The 22,537-nt window shown below is 53.4% G+C and overlaps 4 protein-coding genes across 4 annotated transcripts in view; 2 read left to right on the top strand and 2 right to left on the bottom strand.

Annotated features, from left to right (window-relative positions):
* Window positions 1-233, bottom strand: part of MTFMT (mitochondrial methionyl-tRNA formyltransferase) — a 5,726-nt gene extending 5,493 nt beyond the window's left edge. The window contains exon 1 of the mRNA XM_010572063.1: window positions 82-233. Within this exon, the coding sequence (XP_010570365.1) occupies window positions 82-233 (152 nt within the window). The remainder of the gene's footprint in view (window positions 1-81) is intronic.
* A 23-nt stretch (window positions 234-256) lies between these two features.
* On the top strand, window positions 257-12,713 carry SLC51B (solute carrier family 51, beta subunit). The gene is made up of 6 exons (XM_010572310.1): window positions 257-476; window positions 9,934-10,059; window positions 10,189-10,308; window positions 10,587-10,730; window positions 11,567-11,657; window positions 12,497-12,713. Exons 1-6 carry the CDS (start codon window positions 257-259, stop codon window positions 12,711-12,713), a joined length of 918 nt encoding a protein of 305 aa, XP_010570612.1.
* A 1,480-nt stretch (window positions 12,714-14,193) lies between these two features.
* RASL12 (RAS-like, family 12) lies at window positions 14,194-17,204 on the bottom strand. The gene is made up of 5 exons (XM_010572062.1): window positions 17,096-17,204; window positions 16,937-16,993; window positions 15,724-15,797; window positions 15,450-15,640; window positions 14,194-14,578 (listed from the first exon to the last, which is right to left on the bottom strand). The coding sequence occupies exons 1-5, from the start codon at window positions 17,202-17,204 to the stop codon at window positions 14,194-14,196; spliced, it is 816 nt and encodes a 271-aa protein (XP_010570364.1).
* A 2,646-nt stretch (window positions 17,205-19,850) lies between these two features.
* KBTBD13 (kelch repeat and BTB (POZ) domain containing 13) lies at window positions 19,851-21,233 on the top strand. Its single transcript, XM_010572061.1, has one exon. The coding sequence runs from the start codon at window positions 19,851-19,853 to the stop codon at window positions 21,231-21,233; it is 1,383 nt and encodes a 460-aa protein (XP_010570363.1).
* Window positions 21,234-22,537: the final 1,304 nt, after the last annotated feature.

The following is a 22,537-nucleotide window of genomic DNA, read 5'->3' as shown; positions in this document are numbered from 1 at the left end:
GTGCCCGGCCGCCCCTCCCACCACAGCCCCTGCCGTCCCCGGCTCCCTCGGCCCGGCCCCCCCGCCGCCAGCGGGCGGTACCTGACCGCCTCCAGAGCTCGCAGGGCGGTGACGGCGAAGCGGTCGGTGCCGAAGAAGAGGACCCGCCATGGCGGCGACGCCCCCGCCCGCCCCGCCGCCCCGCGCGCCGCCTTCACCCCCTCGCGCCATGCGCGCAGCAGGCGCCCCCGCATCCTGGCGCTTCCGGCGGCGGGCGATGACGCACCTAGGCGCGCGGAGCCCGCCTCGGGGCGGGGCGGGGCGGGGGGAGGGGTGTCGCGCGGACGCCCTTCGGGCCGAGGGAGGTGGCGCCATCTTGGTGCGCGGCGGCGGGGAGCGACGGGCAGGGCTGGCCCGCACCGGCGCTCCCTCAGGGGCCGAGCTGCGCTTCAGGGCAGCGTGCTACCCCGCGGGCAGCGCTTCCCGGGCCCGAGGCGGTAGCACCCCGCGGAGGGAAGGGCCAGCGGTCTCGGGGAGCGATGGAGCCAGTCTTCTGCCTCAGAGCCGGTCTCGGCGGCGCACCCCGAGCGCGGCCTCCAGCCCTGGCTTCTGACTCTCCACAGCGTCGGTGCTGTCAGAGCGAGCGTGTCCCGTGGCGGTGGACCCGTAACCCTGGCCCTCATGACCGCGAATTGGCCGCTCTGCCTCAGTGCGAAGATAACGCGGAAAAATGTCAGGGGCAGAAAGGGGTGTTGGCGCCGCAGCCAGTGATTTCCTGCTGGCTCCAATGCAGCCTTTGAAAAGCTAGTGTCTGTGTCTGGCTCTGTGGACAGCTTTGTTTTAACAGTGATTGTAATTTAAAGAATGTTTTCTTGTAAGCTATGGGGTCAGAATAACCACTTAAAGAACTGTCTTCTCCCATAAAGAACTGTCTTCTCCCATAACATAAGAGTGAAAATATTTTACACTAAGAACATTCTTTTCCCCCATGGGAAGATGGTTTATTTGTGTAGCTTTTCGTTTAATGTAAATTACGTACAGAAATTCCCTATGCATCTAAATCACAGTATGTCCTACAGTCTTTCACACTAGGAATTTCTAAAACATGGAATGTGAGAATCTGGAAACATTTCCTATATGCTAGTGAAAACATGTAAATTACTTGGAAATTGCGTGACAGAATTTATGTTGGGCGGGTGCACGAGGGAAGGACCACTCAGGAAAGTGAAATCTTGTGCTGTGCTAAGCAGGTCTGAGTATTCATTCCCTTTCTCACATCTGTTTTGCCCATCATGAGGGCTTTCTTCTCTCGGACATGGCAGATGCCTCCCTCTCCAGCAGCAGAAACAAAGGAAAACTAATGAGAAAGTGCTGTTATAGGTGAAAAAAAAGAGCCAGGCCATCCTAACTGAGGTGCCTATATTCCTGCACCCTGAGAAAAGGAGAATACGCTACCAAATACTGAGATAATTTCCTAGCTGAGTATCAGTATGTAGAAATCAATTGCTCCAGAAAACTTAATTCTCTATTACTGGGGGATCCCCATGAAAATCCTCAGTTCAGTCGCATGCAGGATAGTCTTCAATTCCAGCCGCCTCATGTCAGGGTGCATGGATGAAACAGCATGGTGTAAAAAAAAAAAAAAAATAAGAGAGTAGCAAGGACGAAGGAATGGCTTCTGTGTGAGAAGAGATTAAAGCAACCAGAATAGCTCATCTTGAAAAGCGGACATGGGGAGAAGGGCAGGCGGGCAGCCTGTCTTATCAAAAATAGTATGGAGCTGGAAAACAGGGAACAATTAGTCATTGCGCAGTAACTAAGTGATTACAGGCACTTAGGGCTATCAGGCCCCAAGGGAGAGGAAGCAGTGTTCCACACAGCGTGTAATTTGACCACTTATCTCAGATGCTGAAAAAATTTGACCACATAATATCTCAGATGCTGAAAAATACTCAGGGTTTTCAGAAGCAGACAGCGCAATTGCTGGAAAGCAGGCTGGAAGGAGACGTCCTGTGTCATGCTGGCGATTACTAGCTCTCTGAGGTCTTGGGTGAAACCCTGGATTTATCACCAGCACTTCAGAAAGGCCAGGGATGTACCAGCCGTGGTCTGGATGGCCCAAATGCCACCCAAAAGCTGGGAATTTGAACCCGGCATCCAGCTGCTGCTCTGTGTTAATTTCCAGGTATTGGATCTCGGCGTGGGAAGTGTTAAACGTGTTGGTGGTGCATCTGCACTGTGTGCGGAGCTTCACCTGCTGCTCATCAGGGGACCTAAAGCCTGCAGATGGATTCCCAGTTCTGCCAGTAGTTAAGGCTCCTGGAAATACTGAAACTCCATGCTGAGTTTTTGCCAGACTTACACATGAAGTAACTGATGTTTCATTTGCAGTAAGTTTATGAAGTGGACTTAAACTCACTCCAGTATACGTGCTCCCAAGTAATTCATCCTCAGTTCTGATATGACTGTACAGTTCAGATGACAGCTATTATTTAGTATTACGCCTTGGACACAGTGTACATGTATTTTAACTGAAAATTTATTTCGATGTAAATTTTCCAGCAGAATGAAAGCAACAATCTGATGGTTTCACAAAAAAAAAAAAAAAAAAAAGCTCGCTCACAAATCTTGCTTTCCTGCTGCATTTGACCTCTGCTTTTGTACATGGAAAAAAAAAAGAAACCAACAACCCTGAATGTTTAGTTATTCTGTAACCAGGCACTTCAGGTCAAAGACACAGAAGGGATCAAAAAAGATAAGCAAAATTAAAACACCAAGGTCAGACAAGTTCTTCCTAAGAGTAGTGAAGACAAATCCGAGAAGGAAGCAAAACATAAATCAACGTCCTATCTCCACTTTGCTTCCTAGCCAAAGACACTGAAAGTATCTCCAAGAAGTAAAAAGATATCTCTCGTTAAAGACTGCCAGTGTTGTCAAGGGAAATATGAAATAAAACACAGCCATTGCTGAAGAGATTGCTCCTGAGTGCATTCACAGTCCTCTGAAGGAGAGGATTACTGGGCACAAGGGCCAACTCTAACCAGTGGGAAACTGGTTTTATTTCCGTGTGTCTCACGCTGAGTCGTAAAGGCATCTCGGCCACCTGCCTGCATCCTGCGACTAGTTTTTTGTGGAGTATTGGGCATGAAATAGGAACTGCTGTGCTGGTGCACTAAGGCTTGTCCCTGACCCACACCACTGCACCCTGGCGAACACAGGTAGCCCATCACTTCACCACTGGCTGTGGGACATTGGACTGCAAGGGCTGCAGTAGGCCTTTGCGGATCTCCTGTGTGAGAGGAGCTGTCGGACAGCTCTTCTGCAAACAGACCAAAGGCAGGACGGGACCCAAATAGCCACTGCGGAGCTGCCGAGCTGCCTGTGACTTCCCAGGGGCTGCAGTCACTCTGTCGCCTCTGATCAGGATTCTCCACCTGCTTTCAGAGGCTTCAGTTGAGGGAAATGTGGGTTATACCATCACGCCCAGCTTCCACACAGCAGTTGGGGAATTTTATTTTTTTTAATTAAAATATAGATACATAAATCAAGCCATGTAGGAAATTGGGATGAAAAGGGACCTTCCGGGGCTTTGCAGTCACCCTTCTCCAGATACAGCCACCTCTTCACCATGGCTAATGTGTCCATCCCTCTACTCAGAGACTGCACTACAGGGGCCAGGCATTTTCTTTGCACCTTTCTTAAAGGCAGTGATCTAGAGGATTTGATTGTGTAGCTTGCTGCTTGCTGGCCTGTCACTGTACCCCTTCCTTGGCAATGCAAAGGCCACCAAGACACTCTAGAAAAGCATCCCCTAGTGTGATGGCACTTTTTAAATGATCTAACTTGAAATGAGGAGGAAAAACAGCACGATTTACAGTGTGATGTGATGTCCCATCTCAACCTGCCTCCCCCAGCAGAGAGGAGCTCTTTTTCCCTGCAGGATGCATTTCTGAGTGTGAGCTCCCATCCGATCCCTGCCAGGCCAATGCCGAACAGTGAAACATCTCTGGGGAGTATGCATGTCTGCTGGGTGATATTTCACAGGGGCAAGCTCTGAACCAAATGTGAGGTGGGATTCAAAGGATTAATCACACTGGAACACGGCTTCAATGCCAAAGTCACTTTATTTCAAGCTGGAAAACACTGAGAACAGGATGAACATAAGGATACCCATCTCCCATTAAGCTTAAGCTAACCAGTGCTAGCTGTGTGCTCCAAGCCCACTACTGAGAGGTGTCTAGCTTGCTTTGTGGTATGCAGCTCCACCCATGGATCAGGTAGTTCAGGGAGGAGGGATCCTCCTTTCCAAAAGTGGCTGGCACAAAAAGACAGCACATCAGCCTTGGGGCACTGCAAAGCCTCTTAGCAGTCTATTGACTTAGCTGTTACCAGTACCTGTGAAACAGGGATGGCAAAATCTCTGAAGTGTGCTTTGTGCTTTGTCTGGGAAGTCAGTTGCTCTTGTAAGTTGCTCTGAGAGCCTTAGAATGACCATTCACAAAAAAAAAAGGGGGGGCGGGGGTGCTAGTATCTGCTTTATCAGGACATGCTTCCTTTATGCAATGAGGACTGAGCCAGGCGGAGTGAACGTTATCGTTTATTTTAACCCCAGGGTAACTTTTTACTGAGTGTCATCCTACTTGGCATACTCTTTTAATACTGATTATGCCGATAGCTTGAGCAAATAAGCTGGAAGTTCCTACAGTTCATTCTTTGGGAAAAGGTCGTTCACCTCATGCTGTAAATGGACCCACTAAAGAGGTGTGTTTTTTTTCAGGGGCTGGAGTGAACCTCATCTGTTGGTCTGGCCTTCACACATGACTCAGGAGCAGAATGAATCACAGCTGGTAGCATACCCAGAGTAGGAGGAGAGGCAACCTTGTCACTGTAGTAAGGCGTGGACGGGAGCTCAGAGGAGACAGCTCCAGACGGCAGGGCTTGAAGAAGAAATGTAGCTTCTTCTCTGCTGGGAACTGCGTGTTTCTGGTGAGTTAGCGGAGATGAACGGACATTTCCTGGTGCAGTAGCTGTTGGGTTAATTTATAGCTATCTGTAAAGAAAAGCTTATTTATTTATTTCAGTTAGAAAGCTCGAATCTTTGGAAATTTTAAGCAAAGGCTGCATAACTTATTTAAGGGCAGACTGAATGACAGGTGAGAAGCAGGCTGGGATAACTCCTGCATGTAAACAGCCTGGAAAGCAGTCAAAGGAAAATTTTTAATATAATTCAGATTTGCTCTTTAACTTTTGACTTTACAAAGGTTAAAAAATAGTAAAGAGTGCCTTCTTGCTTTGGTATGCTCAATATTAAACATTTTTCTTGTGTTCTTTAATTGAACCAAGTCCTTAATGTACTTTTATAAACTAACCCATCCATTTGTATCTCTGTAGTGTGCCATTGTATATCCTCTATGAATCCCAAAGACAGGGCATCCCACTTTTATAACATATTTGGAACAACTAACATATTTTAACACAATCAGTTAAGATAAGATAACCACCACAGAGAGAGCCTGGATGACAAGAGGAGACTTTTACAAAGACTGGGACATTATAAGTGCATTGCCCCATATTGTGTCCTGAGTAGAGTGTCCAGAGGAACATTATCATCTTAACAGAAGCTGTACTTGATGGTCTTTCCAGAAGACTTTTTTTCCCCATCTTTACTTATATCAATATAACAAGTATCTCAAGATTTCTCATTTTCAGAGTGAGGGCAACATCTGGCTTGGTAAGCAGCCTCGAGTATTTGACCCAATAAAAACCAACATACAAAGCACATGCTGTTTTCCCAGCACAGTGTGCTGTGCCCTGGCTGGAAAGAGTCCACATGCAGCTGGGGACGTGCGTGTTCCCACATGGGACAGGCCCTTCACCGGGTTATTCCAACCTTTAGAGCACCGATCCTTCAGCTCTGCCTTGTGTGTGTGATGAGTCTCAGATCTCCAAGGGCTTCCATCATGAGGAAGGATTTTACCATGTAAGTGCTGGGATCAATATGTAGAGCAAAAAGCTGTCACTTGCCATTTTTCTGTATTGTATTGAGATTTCATTGGATGCCACCAAAGTCCACAGATCATGGTTTTGAACAGGAGGATTTGGGACAGCATTGGCGAGTGACTCTTTGTTCCTGAAGTACACACAGCACATAAATTTTGCAGCTTTTGATGTGAAAATCCCATTTGCAAAAAAGAAAGAAATTACAAAATTGTTCAGGTGTAAATGTAAACTCAAAATAACACAGGTAAAATGTTTCCTTGAGAGGTGCTGGCCTCTTTGTTCTTTCTACTTCCTTCCATACAAGCATAAAATGCACAAGCTTTCTCTCATCTGAGCTTCCCGTGTTGTATCCAAGCTGGGAAGCAACCTCAGAAGGGTGTTGGGTGTCTTCACAGGGCCAGGAGACCAAAGTCCACAGCTTAGAGTTGTCTAAGGCCCAGATCTAAGGGCTCATCCCCATCCAACAGCAGCCAGAGTGACTGCTGAGATGTGCAGGCAGGGGAGCAATGGAGAAGACATCACCCATGCTCTCTCAGCTTGTTTGGTGGAGCAGTGCTCACCCATGCCAGGATGTGGGCAGTGGGGCAGAGCAGCTGTGTGGGGGAAGCTGGAAGAGATGACTTAAAAAATCTCTCTTTCAGGCTGGAAGATCCAAACTCCCCAGAGTATGTCCAGTCCAGTTGTGGGACTCACAGTTTCCTTACTGGGGAAGCTGGTGATGCAGGCAGTGTTCTGGATCCTGCTCAGGCTCTCTGCTGGGGTAGATAACTGGCCCGAGAACACTTTGTTTTGTAGCTTTGATGAATGAAACTTCCAAACTAGTTTGGTCAGTTTGATGTAGATGTAAAAGAACTTTAAAATAACAGGGGTTTCCCTTAAAGTCTTTTACCTAAATTTCCTGTTAATGCACGATAAATATCCATTCTGCTACTGTATTGTACCTGAGGACGTCCAGCCTCCCATGTCTGGAGGAGATTTGGCGGTCACTACTTTATGAAGTAGTGAAGTACTTCTAGCACCTTTCTAGCATCCCTGCTGTGCATGGCAGCTTTACTGAGGACACCAGGAGGTGGCCAACAAGTTATGAAACACCTTAGGAGAAAATCAGCAACATGCATGTCAAATATTCCTGTTCAAGCAAATGATTAGACAGAAACCTTGCACAGCAAAATTTAACACATTCAAATGGCACTTTTTATTAGGGTGTAGCAGACTTGTAACTTGATTTCACTGGCACCAAGACTTTATTTCCTCCTTTCTGAGGAGTGATCCATGTGAATAAGCTAAAGCTTACCTGGATGGTAAGGTAATTGGCATACCTAACGGCAGGGAGCAGCTTTACCCATATCTTCTGAAATACAGAGTTTAAGTGGACCATGTATTTGAGAGTCCTGTCCTCAAAGAATTGCTAACAGGTGGGTTTCTGGCAGCAGGGAGCAAGCCTGCATGCCTGGTTGACTATAAAATGTGAACTTTGAATTGTGAAGATATTGAGAAGCGGGGGGGGGGGGGGAAAAAGAGCAAACCATGGGCCTGAAACGGAAAGGACAAATGCTTCCCTGAGGAGTCAGCGGTGGTGTCGTTGACACGCTTGGCACGGTGGAATGTACTCATGAGCAATTTCCAGGGAACAGCTTCAGACAGTGCCAGGCCACACTACAAAGGCAGGTAAGAGTTGAGAGTATCAGACGGTTGTAAAAGTCTAAGTCTTCATATAATAATTAATGGCTTGCGGGGCCAGCTGTCTGAGGGACGCGTGTGTCTTGCGATGTCATTCACCTGTGAGTGACAGTTCAGATGAGGCCAGAGAGCAGTGCTGAGCAGTGGGCTGGGGACAGCCAACCTAACCATCTCAAACTGACTCACAGTGGACAGACAGGAACCCTCTGCTCAGGTGAGGTCACTCCAGAGGAGGCTGAAGAACTGAGTTGGACAAGCAGCCATAAAAGCTGGATTGATGCCACTGACAAATGAGGGACTAAAGGTCAAGGAAGAGCTTTCTGCTTCTCTGAGGGATGGGAGATACCTTTGCCTCCATGACAAGCCGGCTTTTCCTCCTCTTGGAGCTGAGCCCTTCACCTCCTCATCTCCACACCCTTATTCTGCCATCCATGGATTGGCAGCAGGTAGTCACTGTCCACAAAGTATGTATTCTCTAAGGATTGTGACTGGGGAGCACAGTTGGGGAGGGGCTGGCTCTCAGCAGCCGAGTTCACATCTGCACGGGGTCACCTAGGCAAGGGGTCCAACCCCAGGCAGCAGACCCTGTGGCAGAGCCACTCTGCTATCACGTCAATGGCTCCCAGAATCACTGTCTGTCTGCACCCTGTCCTGGCAGCTCAGACTCACATCCGCAGAAGAAAACAGTGCCACAGCTGCAGAGGTACATCAGATCCCCTCTCTGAACACAGAGCTGGAGCAGGGAGGGGAATCAGCATGAGCACAGAGTAATTTAAAAGATAATCACTCTGCTTTTGTCTCCTGTCATCTACTGTAGATAGCAGAGGAGAAACATGCTGGCCTGCTGTCTCCAGTCCCTCTGAGTAATAACTCGTGTAACTTTCAGGGCTCCCACTGATAAAACCAGTGGCACTGTACAATGGGAGCTAGCAGAGGATGCTGCGAGGTTATCCCTCAGCTCTTGTCTCTCTCTCTTTCCCAGTCATCTGCGCGCTGAAGAAACACCAGTGAAGGCGTGATCCATTGCAGCTGCACATACAAATATGAAGTTCTTCTGGATAATCCCATTTTTCCTGCTGCAAGGTAGAGTCTTGGCTTGGAGGATAACGGTGTGGGTGAAGTAGGTCACACGTGCTGAGGCTGTGTCTCTTCCCAGGCTCTCACCCACACCAGGCTCAGCAGGGGTTACAACACGAAGACATGGTCTGCAGGGTGGGGTCATGGGAGCTGGATGTACACGTGCAAGAGTTTCCAGCATTGTTGTATGACCTTATGAATGCCTCACTGGCTGAGGGCAAACATGTACAGATAGTATTATGGCAAAGGCATGCATTAAAGACCTTAACTTTCTAGAAATATGGTTTCTTCCTCTACATGGACCCATTTTCCTCAGTATACACCAGCAGCAGCCTGACTCAACCATGTGGAAAGTTGCTCCTTAAGCCTGTGCTTACAGCACTGTTGCATTCTCTTTGACACCAAGGAAGACACCTAACTTACAGAGATTTGATTTTTTTTAAACCCAATATCAATGTCTGTTGGGACTATCTGCACCTCCACTGTGCAGAGGGATGTTTCAGCTGACACTGAAGCTTAAAAGGTTAGACAGCCAAACTGGACAGACCTGAGCCCCAAACCCTTCCCCTTCTGGTTCCCCCGGAATGGAGACATTGGAGACAGTTCTTAGTTCATCCAGCTGGAGCAGGACATCAGAGTGTCTGTCCCCAGAGGGAAAGCAGAAAGCAGCAATGAGGCTCACCAAAGGGTCTGAGCTTCTTCTGCCTCTAGGAGCAACCCAGGAGAGCAGCCTCCCACCTCCCAGAATCAGCAGGAGGGGGCTAAGCATGGGCCAGGCTGCACGGCACTGTAGGCTGGCATCGGCCAGCACACCAAGGGGCCCAGCAGAGCTCAAGTCTAGGAGAGGAGCCTACCATCATCTCTTCTCCAGGGAACAACTACAGATACAGCTTCAAACAGAGCTCAGCACTGGTCGCAAGGGCAAGTCTAGCTGGGCTTCCCAGGACCCACCCAAAAGGATGTGCTTGAGCTATGTTTGCTGAGAAGTGTGGGTTAGGGAAAGCTCAAGCTACGAGCTCAGCAGCCGTGGCAGAGAGAAGCTGGCCTGGAGACAGTTTGCCTCTTGAATGCCTTTTGCCCTACGCTGATTTCCCAGTTCCAGAATTGGGTGTCATTCCCATCTGCCCTATATACTCTGTGTGTGTATATGTCCTGTGCTTAGGGGGTGGCCACACTCACGTGCTGGTTTCTTTGCAGACACTGAAGCTTTTCTGATGAAAAATGCTAAAGTCAAGTTGTGTTTACAAGCCAGCCCAATGAATGGGGATTTATTGCTGGAGGACTGTAATCCAGAGTCAGATTTCCAGGACTGGTCTTGGCAAGGTGATTCCTTGATGAATCACAGCACACAGAGCTGCCTGTCCGTGGTGGGGGCCAACAGAGTGCAGACAAGTCTCTGTGGCAGCTTGGGCTACACAAGCTGGGACTGCTTGAATTTGCTGCTCTCTCCAGTGGGCAGTAGCCAGGGCTACCTGGTGGCAAACAGGAAAGGAGTCGCTCTCGATAAAGTGAGAGGCCTCAAGGCCCAATGGCAAGATGTTGCAGACAGGAGCGTGTGCAAGGAGAAAGCAGGTATGTGCCACACACACGCTGCTGGGGAATGTAGAAAGGCACAGTCAGCATTCTGGGGTCTTTCCAACCCTGGGTGCCCCACCATAATGGGATCTGCAGTGTGAGCCAGAAACGCTCTCCATTTCTCAGTGCATGAGATAAGGCTGTGCCTTCACGGCTGTGTTCTGCCTGCTTGGAGAGACATGCTGGGCAACCCTGGGAGCCAAGGGGAAGTCCATTTCTAGCCTGAAGTATTGCAGTGAGCAACCGTTGCATTTTTCTGCTCTTTTCCTCCACAGCTGAGGCAGAGCAAGACAGGTACTTCCCTGCAGCCCTTGCCAGCACACACATGTATGATGACACAGCAGGCAATGCAACCCTTACGCTGGGTGTAGATCCAGAAGAGCTGGAGGAGCTGCTCTGGTTTTTCCGCAGAGAAGACTGTAAGTCCCATTGACGTTCCTGGGTTGAGAGTTGAAAGAGATAAACAGTCCTTGGCTGTCAACCCTCCTGCCTAATGGACATGCCCTAGGGAATTACCCAAGGAAGTGACTTACCCCAGATACATAAACCCTCAGTCTCACCTCCAGAAGAAGCAGGCCATGGGTGAAGACAGGCATGAGGCTTTGCTGAGATAGTGTCTTCTCCCAAAGAGGGAATCAGCCTCTTTGCAGGCATAGCCTGCCAAGAGAGCAAAGGTCTGGGATGACCAGTGGTGGAGAGAGCAGATTGATAGGAACAGGTCAGCGCCCCGAGGATTAAGTTCAAAGCTGCAAAAATGAAGGACAGAACATCCACTGCCATCTGTGCTGCACACCCCAGATGGTGTTCAAAGGCAAAACCTACTTGCCTGAGTGTGGCAGTGGCGAGAAAGGCTGCAGAGCAGAGGGGCCCTTCTAGCAGTGATCATGGTGGGATGCTGCAGCTCTCAGCCTTGCTCCCACCCTCGCGCACAGCTCCCAGAAAAGGTTGAAAAGCCATGTGTGGCAGATGTGGTCAGCATGAGAGATACAGAGCCCGAGGTGGGGGGGCTGTGAGCAGCAGAAAGCAGTTGTGTAAGTCTCCTGCCCAGGGAGGGAGAGTTGCCTGAGGTTATCCCCAAAAATGTGACGTGGGTGCTCTGCTCTGGGTGGTGAGATGGACACCAGCATTTCTGCCCTCATCCTGCAGCCAAGCCATGGCACTCTGACCTTGGGTATTCTCAGACCACGTGTGGCTGGGCTCTGTGGGTCACACTGCCCTGTGCATGCTAATGCTGTCTCTCTGTGCTTTCCCCCAGCATCAACATGGAATTACTCCGTTCTTGCGCTTTCCTTCATGGCCATGATTTTGGGTCTTCTTCTTCTGGCTATTAACATTGTGCGAAACAGGTGAGACAGGAAAATTTGGGGGTCTTTTGGTGTGTGGTGGTGCGCTGAGACCCCCTCCAGGCAGACAGACATGGGTTTGGCAGGGCAGGGCAGCATGCTGAGATGCAGGGCAGGACAAACCCTGAGTGATGGGAAGAAGAGCAAAGACAAACTCCCTTTGAACCGTGCTTCATTTTAAAACCTTGCCTGACTCCCTGCTCTCCTTGTGTGTCACTTGGAACAAGTCACTTCACTTCTCCGGGCCCTGGATCCTGTAAAGCATCTGCAACAGCTCTGCCCAGCCCAACAGGGCAGCTGGGAGGGAAGTGACATTACACGTGTGGTGTGAGGTGCTCTTCTTTAAGTCCAGGGGCACACAGGGGCTCTGGAGCAGGTCTCCCCAGCCTTTCCCCGCCTGTGTTCCCACAATGTTCCCCTGGGCTCTACTGCTGCACAACAACCCTGCAGCTGAGAAGCAACTCGCTGTTTTCTACAGAAAGAAAACTTATATCTGGATCAGACCTTTCACCTTGAAATGAGAAAAAAAAGAGCTAACGTTACAAGTCTGCCACACTCTCATTTTAATGATGGCTTGCTGGGTGTTACTGCCTCGCTTTGGGTGATGTGCTGCGCTGCGTGTTCGCCAAGTGTAAACCCTGTGGCTGTATGTACTCAAACGCTTCAGACCACTTACATGACACAGTGCAGCTGGCAGGGTTTGCCCGTAAGCAGCTAATGTGTTCCCAGGGCCAAAGTGTGAAGAGATGGATATAACCATCACCAGGAGTAGATACTTGCCCCCAGATGCGGGCTGGGCTCACTGCTTCACTCCGCATTTCCTTTTTATGCCTTCCCTGCAGGAAAAGGAAGATCCACATGTATAGCGAAGTAGAAACCATGCAGCAGGCTGAGCTGGAAGCCAAGCAAGCCCTGATGCCTGTGCAGGAATACAGCCCGGCCAAACCAGGAGAGCAGGAGCTGGTGCCCCAGGATCAGAGACCAGGAGAAGTGGTGGTCCAGTGGAAGGATGGAACTGTCACGTCTCTGTACACAGAGAGGTCTGAGGATGCCATGTAACAGCAGCTGAAGTCAAAACATTTAGGCCTTAAGGAATATATCAGAATGTCTTGATTCATAGTGATGGACATTTAAAATTGCAGTTTAACCTGGGGAAACAGAAGAGAGAAGGGAGAGAAAGCAGCAGAACTGCACCAGCAGAAGTGGCTCTGGACTAGAGGCAAGCCTGTGCCTCCTCCGTTTCAGCTCCCAGCTGGTTGGTCTTTACCCGCTACACTTGGCTGCCTCCAGCCTTCTCTCCCCCACCAGCTTTGCCCCCTCCCTCAGATGCTGCCTGCCCCCCCTGCCGCAAACGGGTGGGAGCCAAGCCAGGGCGGGAGGTGGGAGGTGGGAGGCTTCTCCTGCGGTCAGCCAGGGAACACGCTGTCATGTCCTGTCAGGAAAACAGCTGCACTGAAGCGGAGGTGCTTTTGTTCTTGTCAGAAATCATCTTTATTAAAATATTTTCCAAAGTGGTTGATCAAAATCCCATATTGAATCTCTCTCGCCATCAGTAAGGTCATATATATATATATGTATATATGTACAAATATACACATGGATATTTTACTCTGCAGAGTAACTGCAACTCCAGGGAGAAGCCGAACATTTAACCTGATACAGCAAATGAAACTGAATGCACAGCCCTTGGCCCAGGCTTGGGCATGGGTAGAGCCTGGTCTCCTGTAGGATTCACTTCACGCTCTTCACCAGGCACATGTAGAAGCCATGAAATAATTTAAGACATTTTTGGAAATACGTCAGTCTTTTAAACAAAGGCTTTTCAGAGCGTGTCCCCGTCAGTGAAGCATCTCCTTGCAAAGCCTTCGAAAAGGAACACTATAGTGTAAAAAGTTGATTAAAAACCCAGCTATTTTGGTATGACTTATTTCGATGCATGGGAATCACTTTCAGGACACCTGAGGCCTTTAGTCAGCTGAAACAATATCTGCACCTTTCTCCTTCGGATTAAAAAAAAAAAAAAATTCCTCCTACTTATTGCTCGGACAGGGGAGCCGTGAGATAAACGAGATGGGTGCCTCCGTGCTTGATTAACAATTAGCTCCCCCTTCCCAGCCACCCATCGCTGTGTGCCAGGTGCCCAAGCCGGTTGGGGGGCCCTGGGAACAGCCCTCACCCTCCAGGTGGTGCCCACGGTTCCGGCTGCTCTGGGAGCTGCCCAGATAAGCACGGAAAGCCGGGCTGGCCCCCGCTGCCGGCGACAGGACAGGGTGCAAACACCGAAGCAGGGCTTGGCCATGGGGGATGAGAGCCGGGGCGAGGGCAGGCAGAATGATGCCACAGCTGATCTCGGATTCTCGGCACCCTGTCTGCTCACCAAATTGCCATCACGTGCTTCACCCCGGCATGGAGACTGGGGCCACCATCTGCCAGCGGCTGCTGCCATGCCCGTGAGTCTGTCGTGGATGGTCTCATCCCTTGCGGAGCCAGGGGACGGGGAGTCTGTCACTGCCCCTTCCACAGCCCGCAGGGATGCGTCCTAAAATATCTTGAAGCCTTTCAGCAAGGTGAGCGTGGGAGCTTTCCTCTTGCTCTGAGCCCGCGAAGACTTGACGGTGACCAGCTTGGCCTGGGCCACCGAGGGGATCTCCTTGTAGTTGACGGTGGAGAGGGTGTTGAAGGTGCAGCTGGCCAAGCCGTGGCGGGTGGGCAGGGTGACCGGCATGGCCACTGGCGGGCAGGGACGTTCCTCAGTGATGAAGAGCGGCCGGACAGGCAGGCTCCGCTCCACCTGGCGCCGCACCTCCCGCACAGCTTCATGGAAGACGTGCTGCACCCCTGCAAAGTCCTGGCAAGCCGACACTTCATAGAAGAGACACCCGAACCTGCTTGCCAGCGACATCCCTTCGGCTGCAGGCACCTGCCTGGTGAGAGCGGAGGGGACGGGTGCAGCATCCCTCAGGGTGCTGCAACCACCCGAAAAGGGGAGCGAGGGGTGCAAGCGGGGAGCAATAGACCCCACACCCCGTGCCTGCTTCCTGGCGAGGACGAGGGCAGCACCCGCTCGTCCCCCATCCTGGGACAAGCAGGGGACATGGTTCCAAAAGGGTTTTGCCTTTCCCGAAATCCCAAAGTAACGGGTTGCACAGGTCCCTGGGGAATCATGCAACTTCCCGTGCTGGGAAGGCTTAGTAGGGATGTGTGCCAGGGACACAGGGGGCTGGATGCGATGGCATCGCACTGAGAAGCAGAGAGGAGATGGGGCAGGTCCTCACTGTGGGGAGGGGGAAGCCTCCTGCCAGAATCCGTGCTGGGAGCGTGGGGAGGTTCGGCAATACATGGGGGGGGTTCAGCAACGCACGTGACTCAAGGACCCGTGGGACCAACACTCAGCACAGCCCCAGAGCAGCACAAAAGGCCAGAAAAACACACCGGGGACAACCAGTCCTGGCAGCGGGAATGGAGTGAGAACGGGCTCCAGGGAATGGGCACATCCAGAAGGGAGCAAGGAGCTGGAGCAGGCTCAAGCCGTGCCCAGGGACAGTGACGCTGCCTTACCACGCAGCCAAAAAACATCCCACTGAAAATACCAATGGGCTCAAAATAAACACATCATCCTCCAGGCAGGAGAGCAGGAACCTCGGAGATGTGGGAGGACGTGGCAAATACTGACAGGGGTGGAAATAACCACAAAAAAAATGCATATTTGGGTTTTGCATCCCAGCCAGAGGGATGGGGGGGGATCTGTGACCTCTCCCCCACCAGGAAAAGACAGCCTTGCCCTACGCCCGATACCTGTACTGCTCCATGTCCAGCTTGTTGCCCAGCAGGAGCACGGGGCAGCGGCGCTGGCAGCCCCTCGCATGCAGGGCAAGGACCTCCAGGTAGCTCTGGCAGCCCTCAAAGCTCTTCCTGTCATTGATGCTGTAGACAACGAGGAAGGCGCTGGCCCAGCACAGGTAGCGCTCGCAGTTCCCGGGGCCATCCTGGGGGTGAGAGGAGCAGCTGAGCTGTGGTCCAGCCTCGGTCCAGCCGGGCGTTTGGCACCAGAGGTGCCCTGGTGCCTCACCTGGTCGGCGGTGTCCATCACCTTCAGCAGCACGGGCTGCTGGTCCACCAGCTCCTCTGAGGTGTAGGTGTCCTCTGCAAGGAGAAGGGCAGTTGTGAGGATGGGCTGGGGTGCCCCATCTTCTCCAAAGCCAAGAAAAACCCTGGATGCTTGGGACACCGTGGAGCAACCTCAGCCCTTGTTGAGGCGCACCCTCCACTGATGCCTCCCACCTCGCTCCTTCCTGAGACAATGTTATTTTGGGGGGCTGGTGATGATGCTGCTGGGCAGGCTTGGCTGGGAGCAGTTATTTCCCCCTACATGCTGCAAGCGTGGGCTCCCACGGGAGAAGGAGGGAGGGGAAGGAGCCCAGCATGGCCATCACTGCGCCTGGGGCTCGGCCCTTATCTAAATGCCACGACCTGGAGAGATAAAGCAAGCTGGGGGCTTGACACAGGGGCTGTTTCCCAATAAATCAGGCAAAAGGAGTACCCCTTTCTTTTGGAAGGAGGGCAAGCAGGGAGACCTGCTAAGCCATTTCCCCGGGCGAAAGATGCCTTCTCCCGGCTGGGTCCTAATGGATGTGTTTCGGAAAGGTTTTGACGTGGGAAGATGAAACCACATTCCCCAAAAAGATCTGAGGAGGAAAGGATTTATCCTTCTTTCCTGTGAGTCGCTGAGTTATTAGGGGCTGGAGTTGGTTCCTGGACAAAGTCCGTATCTCCCTAATGTCCCCAATAAATCATTTATGGTTCTTCCCTGCGCCCTGGAGCCAGGCCTAGGAAAATAGTTATTAATTACTCAAAATGAGTGGAAAAAAAATGCCCACAACCACTGCTGCAAAGCACAGCCCCCGGGGCCACCCGCTCTGCAGCCCCCGCTTGCTCCCCCAGCCCTTCCCCTGCCTGGCACCCGCAGGAGCGAGCAGGAGGCATGAGATGCTCCCCGAGGACCCCCAGTAATTCGGCTTTCAGTTTCTTTGGGCTGATGCGAGGAGCCAACATTCTCCCATGGGACATGCCCGCAGAGAGAGCGCTGCTTTCACCTCTGTTTTTACAGGCATGTTTGGGTCAAATCCAGCCCTTCCGTTGTTTTTCATGCAATTTGGGGTGTTGGGTTTTGGTTTTTTTCCCTTAAATGCCATATTCGTGGGAAACGCAGGAGGTGGAAGGATGCTCCGTGGGAGCTCATGGGGGACGACCGAGGGGAAACACTCGCAGAGAAAGCGTCTTACCCAAGTTCGGATCATATTCGCTTATGAACCTCTTGGTTAGAAACTTCACGGTCAGGGCTGCAGGAGGTGAAAGAGGTGGGTGAGGCGGGTGTCCCCCCCACAGCACCGGCACCCCCCTGATGCCCGGCCATCCCTGTGGCGGTGGGGCACCCATCTCACCTGACTTGCCAGCCCCTCGGCACCCCAGGATGGCCACGTTGCACTCGGCGAGGGGGCTCTGGGGCGGCCGCTCGCCACCGGCTCGGGGTTTGCCGAACATCGAGGACATCCTCTGTCCTGCGGGAGAGAGCAGCGGGGACGTGGGGCACCCGGTGCCGTACCGGATGGAGACCTTCTCACTGCCTGGCTCCTGGGGTGCCCCAGCCTAGGGGAAAGGGGGGCTCAGCGGCACCGGGGAGGGTGAATCCGCTCTCCTCCATCCGCATCCCGGAGCCAGGGCGGCCGGCATCACTATCCCACGCTGGCAGTCAGCACCCCACCCAAGCAAAGACAGTGACACCACCCCCCCCAGCCTTCTGCCCACCCTTCTCACCCCAGAAAGAGAAAAGAAATGCAACCTCCCACCTTAAAACCCGCTGCTGAAGGAGACGAGGGGCTCGCCGGGGTGTGCGGGCGCCGAGGCCGGGGCCAGGGCTGGGGGAGCAGCAGCCCCTGCGCCGCTGGGGCTGCTGATGAATGAGGCAGGCGGAGGCGAGCACGGCTCCTGCCGCTCAGGCCCCAGCCAAACTCCTTGTAAGGAAAGCTGCCGCGCCGGCGCCGGGCTGGACACGCTGCTTCGGCCGCCCCGAGGATGGTCTCCCCGGCAGGGCGCACACTGCCCCCCCCAGCTCCCGGGGCTTTGGGCAGGGACCCCCAGCCCAAAACCCACCATGCTTCCGCTCAGCGGTCTCCTCGCCACGTCCCTGGCACATCGCCGAGCCCCCCGCACCTCGCCGTGTCCTCGCAGCAAGCAAAAGCCTGGTCCCGCTCCCCTGGCTGAGGCCAGTGCGCTCATTACACCTCCTGCAGGCGGGAGCGGCACTCGGGAGCGATGCTGCCTGTACAGCCACCCTGCCCACCGCTTGCCCGGCTCCTTCGGCTGCGTTTAAGCACAGATATCTTCTGCTGCCGGCAGAGGCTTTGCAGGGCGACAAAAACGCCCCCTTTTTCCACCCAAAAGACACAATCCTGAGGGGAAAAGGGGAGCGCAGGGAGTACTCACCGCTGCCCGCACCAAGCCATCAGCCGGCACCCAGCAGGCTCTGAGCCCGAGTAGGTGGCGGAGGCTGAAGTCGGCGTTGTCATGGCAATCGCAGCCATTTGGGATGGGGCTCAGCACCCGGGACCGCAGGATACGGCCCCTAGGCTGGCCCCGAGGGGTTTCTATGGGGGGCCATACCCGGGGCTGGGGGGTGAAGGCTGCTCCGTGGCCACGCAGGGCTGCTGTGCCGTTGGGATTATTGCCCGTTAATGCAGGCAGGATATTTTTAAACCCTCCCAAAATAGTCTGGGAGTGTGGAAGTCCCTGCAAGCCCCAGGGATGGGGAGGATGGGGAGGATGGGGAGGGTGGGGAGGATGGGGATCATGCCCCTGTGAGAAGCAGAGCCCTTGGGGGAACCCCAGACCCCCTTTGGACACAGGTCAAGGATGCTTAAAAGCAATCGGAGCTAAATGTGGTATCTTAAGCTGGATACACATAAGGATCAGTGACAGTAACACAAGTGCAAAGCTCTCACATTCTCCCCTAAACTGAGATTTTGGGGAGGGGAACCTGCTGGGGCCATGATCCTGGGACAATGGCTTTGCTGTCACATGGTGCCCCAGCAGTTCCCGGCTGCTGGGGTGAGGGGCTAAGGAGGGAGGAAAAAAAAAAATACCTTCAACAGGGTGGGCTGCTTGGGTTAAATTATGCATCAAAAATAAACACCAGCTGCAGGTGGTGATGGGGAGACTCAGGGAGCAACCGCCCGGGTGAGTGCTGTTGCTGGCCCTCCTTGGCACCCCGTGGTAGAGGTGTAATGGGATTTCTACCCAGAAGAAGCTGTGAATAGCACACAAACAAGCAATGTGCCGCTAATAACACTTTTCTTCACCGTCAACCTCTACCTGAGTCACAGGGGGGTTGTCTCTGCCCTGAGCTGGGTGTTAATGGGGAGCGGGGCGAGCCTTGTGGCCGGAGGGAACTTTTTTGGCGAGAAGAGGTTGCTGCAGTTCATTTTCCTCACCACAGGATCCTCAGATGAAGCACAAGCTGGTTTATGGCTCCTTGCATGCAGGACGGATGTTGCCTGGGTTGCTCGATGCCTCCTCCCTGGGGAGGGTCGCAAAGGGAACGGCCCCGTAAAGGTCTCTCCCTGCCCATGGCCATGTTCAGGGGACAGAAAAGCCCCTTTCCCATGGCCGAGATTTGGACAGCACCGAGATTTGCTGGCATCGGTTACCTCCCTGTGGCTGTAAACCCCACTTTTTAAGGGAAAAAAAATAATAGTGCGGCAACATGCTCTTCCCAGCCATGCAAACGTGTTGCCCTCCCCAGGGTAGGGACCGTCCCTTTAGGGCATCACAAGGAGGACGCCCGAGAGTGGGGCGAGCAAAACCCATCTCCCCCGGCACGGCACAGCATCCTCCATGGGAGAGCTGTGGCAGAGCTGGGCATCTCCGCTGTGACCTGGGCCGGCTGGTGACGCTGGAGCCCTGCCTGTGTTTTGGGTGGGCAGCTGAGCTCGGCAGATGCCTTTGAAAGGCCCTGGTCACGAGCTCAGCTATCTTTAGCTGAAGGTATTTATATTACAAGGCAGTGGCGTGGCGGCCGCCGGGTGCAGCAAAGGCATCAAAGGGTGGTGGAGGCAGGAGGGGGCTGCGCCAGGACGCGGCACAGAGGAGCATCGGGTACTGCCCCACACCCCCCAAGAGCCACTGAGACCCTGGGTGAGGATGACCCCGGAGGAGGAAGGCTCCCAGACAGGGCCCCCGGAGCGGGTGCGTATCCGGGTGGAGGAGCAGTCGTTTTGGGTGGAGAAGACCTTGCTGGTGGAGAGCAGCGAGTACTTCCGTGCCCTCTTCCGCTCAGGCATGAGGGAGAGCATGCAGGAGGAGATCGGGCTGGGGGAGCTGAGCGCGGCCGGGTTCCTCGCCATGCTGAGGGTACTGGCGGGTGAGAGGCCCATCCTCAGCAGTGAAGAGACCTTCCAGGCGGTTGAGTGTGCTGCCTTCCTGCAGGTGAAGCCCTTGGCCAAGTACTTGATCCACTCCATCAACTCTGACAACTGCATCCTGCTATATCAAGCCGCTGCCATATTCGGTCTCCTGGACCTTTTCCACTGCGCTGCGCTCTACATTAGGGACAGCTACACTGAGCTGGAGGACTACCTGGACTGCCTCTCCACTGACCTGCTGGCCTATGTGGAAGCCCTCCTACCCAGCACCTTTGTGGCAGTGGGAGCCCACACCCCAACCTTCGAGTTCTTGGAGGACCTCTCCAGGACCATCTGCTACCTGGATGAGGAGACCAACACATGGAGGACCCTCTCCTGCCTGCCGCTGAGCGCCAGCACATTCCTAGCCGGCATGGCAACCATGGATAACAAGATCTACATTGTGGGCGGCGTCTATGGGGCCAGCAAGCAGGTGGTGGAGAGCAGCTTCTGCTACGATGCCGACGCCAACACCTGGAGCGAGTTCCCCAGCCCTCATCAGCTGCGCTACGACGTCAGGCTGGTGGGCCACGAGGGCTACCTCTACGCCATCGGCGGGGAGTATGAGAAGATCTCACTGAAGTCTGTGGAGAGATACGATGTGGCCTCCAGCACCTGGACGTTTGTCTCAGACCTGCCGCAGCCGAGCACGGCGGCACCCTGCGCCCAAGCCATGGGGCAGATCTTTGTTTGCTTGTGGAAGCCACTGGACACCACCGTCATCTATGAGTACGAAACCCAGCAAGACGCGTGGCTTCCCGTCACCGAGCTCAAGCGGCACCAGAGCTATGGGCACTGCATGGTGGCCCACCGCGACAACCTCTACGTCATGCGCAACGGCCCCTCGGATGACTTCTTGCGTTGCGTCATCGACTGCTTCAACCTGACGTCGCGGCAATGGACCGCCCTGCCTGGGCAGTTCCTGAACAGCAAAGGAGCCCTCTTCACCGCTGTCATCAGGGGTGACACCGTCTACACTGTCAACAAGATGCTGACCCTCCTCTACTCTGTGGAAGAGGAGACCTGGAGGCTCAAGAAGGAGCGGGCAGGTTTTCCACGCAGCGGCTCCCTGCAGACCTTCCTCTTGCGGCTGCCGAGGCGTGACCACGATGTCGCAACGTAGGTGGCCCCTGCCCGTGTTGGGATGCTCTCCTTGCACGTGGCCTCAGCTCTGCACCCGCCAGTCCCCCGGGCTCCTCTCCTCCTCCGCAAAGCCTTGCCCAGTTCCAGGAATGCGTCACGTTGGACCTTGGAGGTGACACTAGACCCTGCCAGACGGAAAGGGGCTGCAGGCAGCTGCTGCCTGCCTCTGCCTGCACTGCACAGGCTGTGCGCAAAGTCCTACCAGGCGTGGGCTCACGAGCCAACTGCGCACAGGGCTTCGTGGCTTCCTCAGGGGACAGGTACCAAAGCGATGCAAACACAGGTCATATTTATTTTGACCACACTCTGAAGGTGTGCAGCATCCCACCTCCTCTCTGCTCTGATGGGAAATCATTCATTATATCCTGGAATTAAAAGGAAAGCTATAAAAAAACCTGTGGTTTTCATTACTCTTGGGTTTGTTTTTTTTATTTTCCCCCACTTCTGAAGGAAAATACCTCCTAACGGGGATCCACGTCAAGGCTTGCTCCTACCCGCTGAATGCTTTTTCAGCTGCGGCTCTGTTTCAGAGCTGTACGTGGGAGCGCAGTTCCCACACAGCCCTGCGCTCCCCGGGGAGATCTTCATGGCTGCTGCTGGCCACAGCGGGGTCCTGGGAGGAGGGAAGGTGGGGGGGTGAAGGAAAGCATCTCCTGGGCACCGGTTGCTTAATGCACCGAGGGGTTTCTGGGACCTGGGAACGATCTGTCACCCCCCAAATGCATTAGCTAGCTATTGTCTCCTCCAGGCTTGTCTGCCAAGCCCCAGCACAGACCCAACAGGGTGGCAAGTGCTGGCACTCATCAGAGGCTCATCTGAGCCAAGACAGGGTCTTTTTAGGACACGGCAAACCTTGGAAAACAGAGGGTGCAAAAAGGGAAGGAAGGGAGAAAGCACCACCATTGCATGGCAATGTCAGGCTTGCAGAGTTCTTCTCCATTAGCAGAGCTGCATAACGAGACGAGCTGTTCTCATGAGATACCACCACCCGGTATTGAAGGTTGATAGCCCTCAACACCAGCTCTGGGGATGGTTGGAGAATGCAGAGCTCCCCTTCGCGACTGCGCTGCTGGGAGACCTGTGGGGACCAGGACAGCAGTAAACCCAGACTATGGCCCAGCCGGTTCCTGCCCATGGTGCAGGCTTCGGGCTGCCTGTGCCATCCTGGCCGAGACAGAGTGGAAGGGAATACCAGCTGGGATGCCTCAAATACCTCCGCTGCTGACCCTCGCCAAGTTCTCAGCATTTTCAAAACAGTTACCACATTTGAAAAAAAAACCCCGC

The sequence above is a fragment of the Haliaeetus leucocephalus genome, unplaced genomic scaffold (genome assembly GCF_000737465.1).
Source record: "Haliaeetus leucocephalus isolate CR32 unplaced genomic scaffold, Haliaeetus_leucocephalus-4.0 Scaffold339, whole genome shotgun sequence".
Classification (NCBI taxonomy): Eukaryota; Metazoa; Chordata; class Aves; order Accipitriformes; family Accipitridae; genus Haliaeetus; species Haliaeetus leucocephalus.
This window is presented reverse-complemented; position numbering and strand designations above follow the sequence as displayed.

Bases quoted from the DNA above. Each gene is read 5' to 3' on its own strand.
- SLC51B (XM_010572310.1), top strand. From the start codon at position 257: ATGACGCACCTAGGCGCGCGGAGCCCGCCTCGGGGCGGGGCGGGGCGG. The intron at 10,060-10,188 runs GTGATTCCTTGA...TGCTCTCTCCAG, and splicing joins CCAGGACTGGTCTTGGCAAG to TGGGCAGTAGCCAGGGCTAC. The intron at 10,731-11,566 runs GTAAGTCCCATT...GCTTTCCCCCAG, and splicing joins GTTTTTCCGCAGAGAAGACT to CATCAACATGGAATTACTCC.
- RASL12 (XM_010572062.1), bottom strand. From the start codon at position 17,204: ATGTCCTCGATGTTCGGCAAACCCCGAGCCGGTGGCGAGCGGCCGCCC. The intron at 15,798-16,936 runs GTAAGACGCTTT...TTCTCCTTGCAG, and splicing joins CGAATATGATCCGAACTTGG to AGGACACCTACACCTCAGAG. The intron at 15,641-15,723 runs GTGAGGCACCAG...TCTCACCCCCAG, and splicing joins TGATGGACACCGCCGACCAG to GATGGCCCCGGGAACTGCGA.
- KBTBD13 (XM_010572061.1), top strand. From the start codon at position 19,851: ATGACCCCGGAGGAGGAAGGCTCCCAGACAGGGCCCCCGGAGCGGGTG.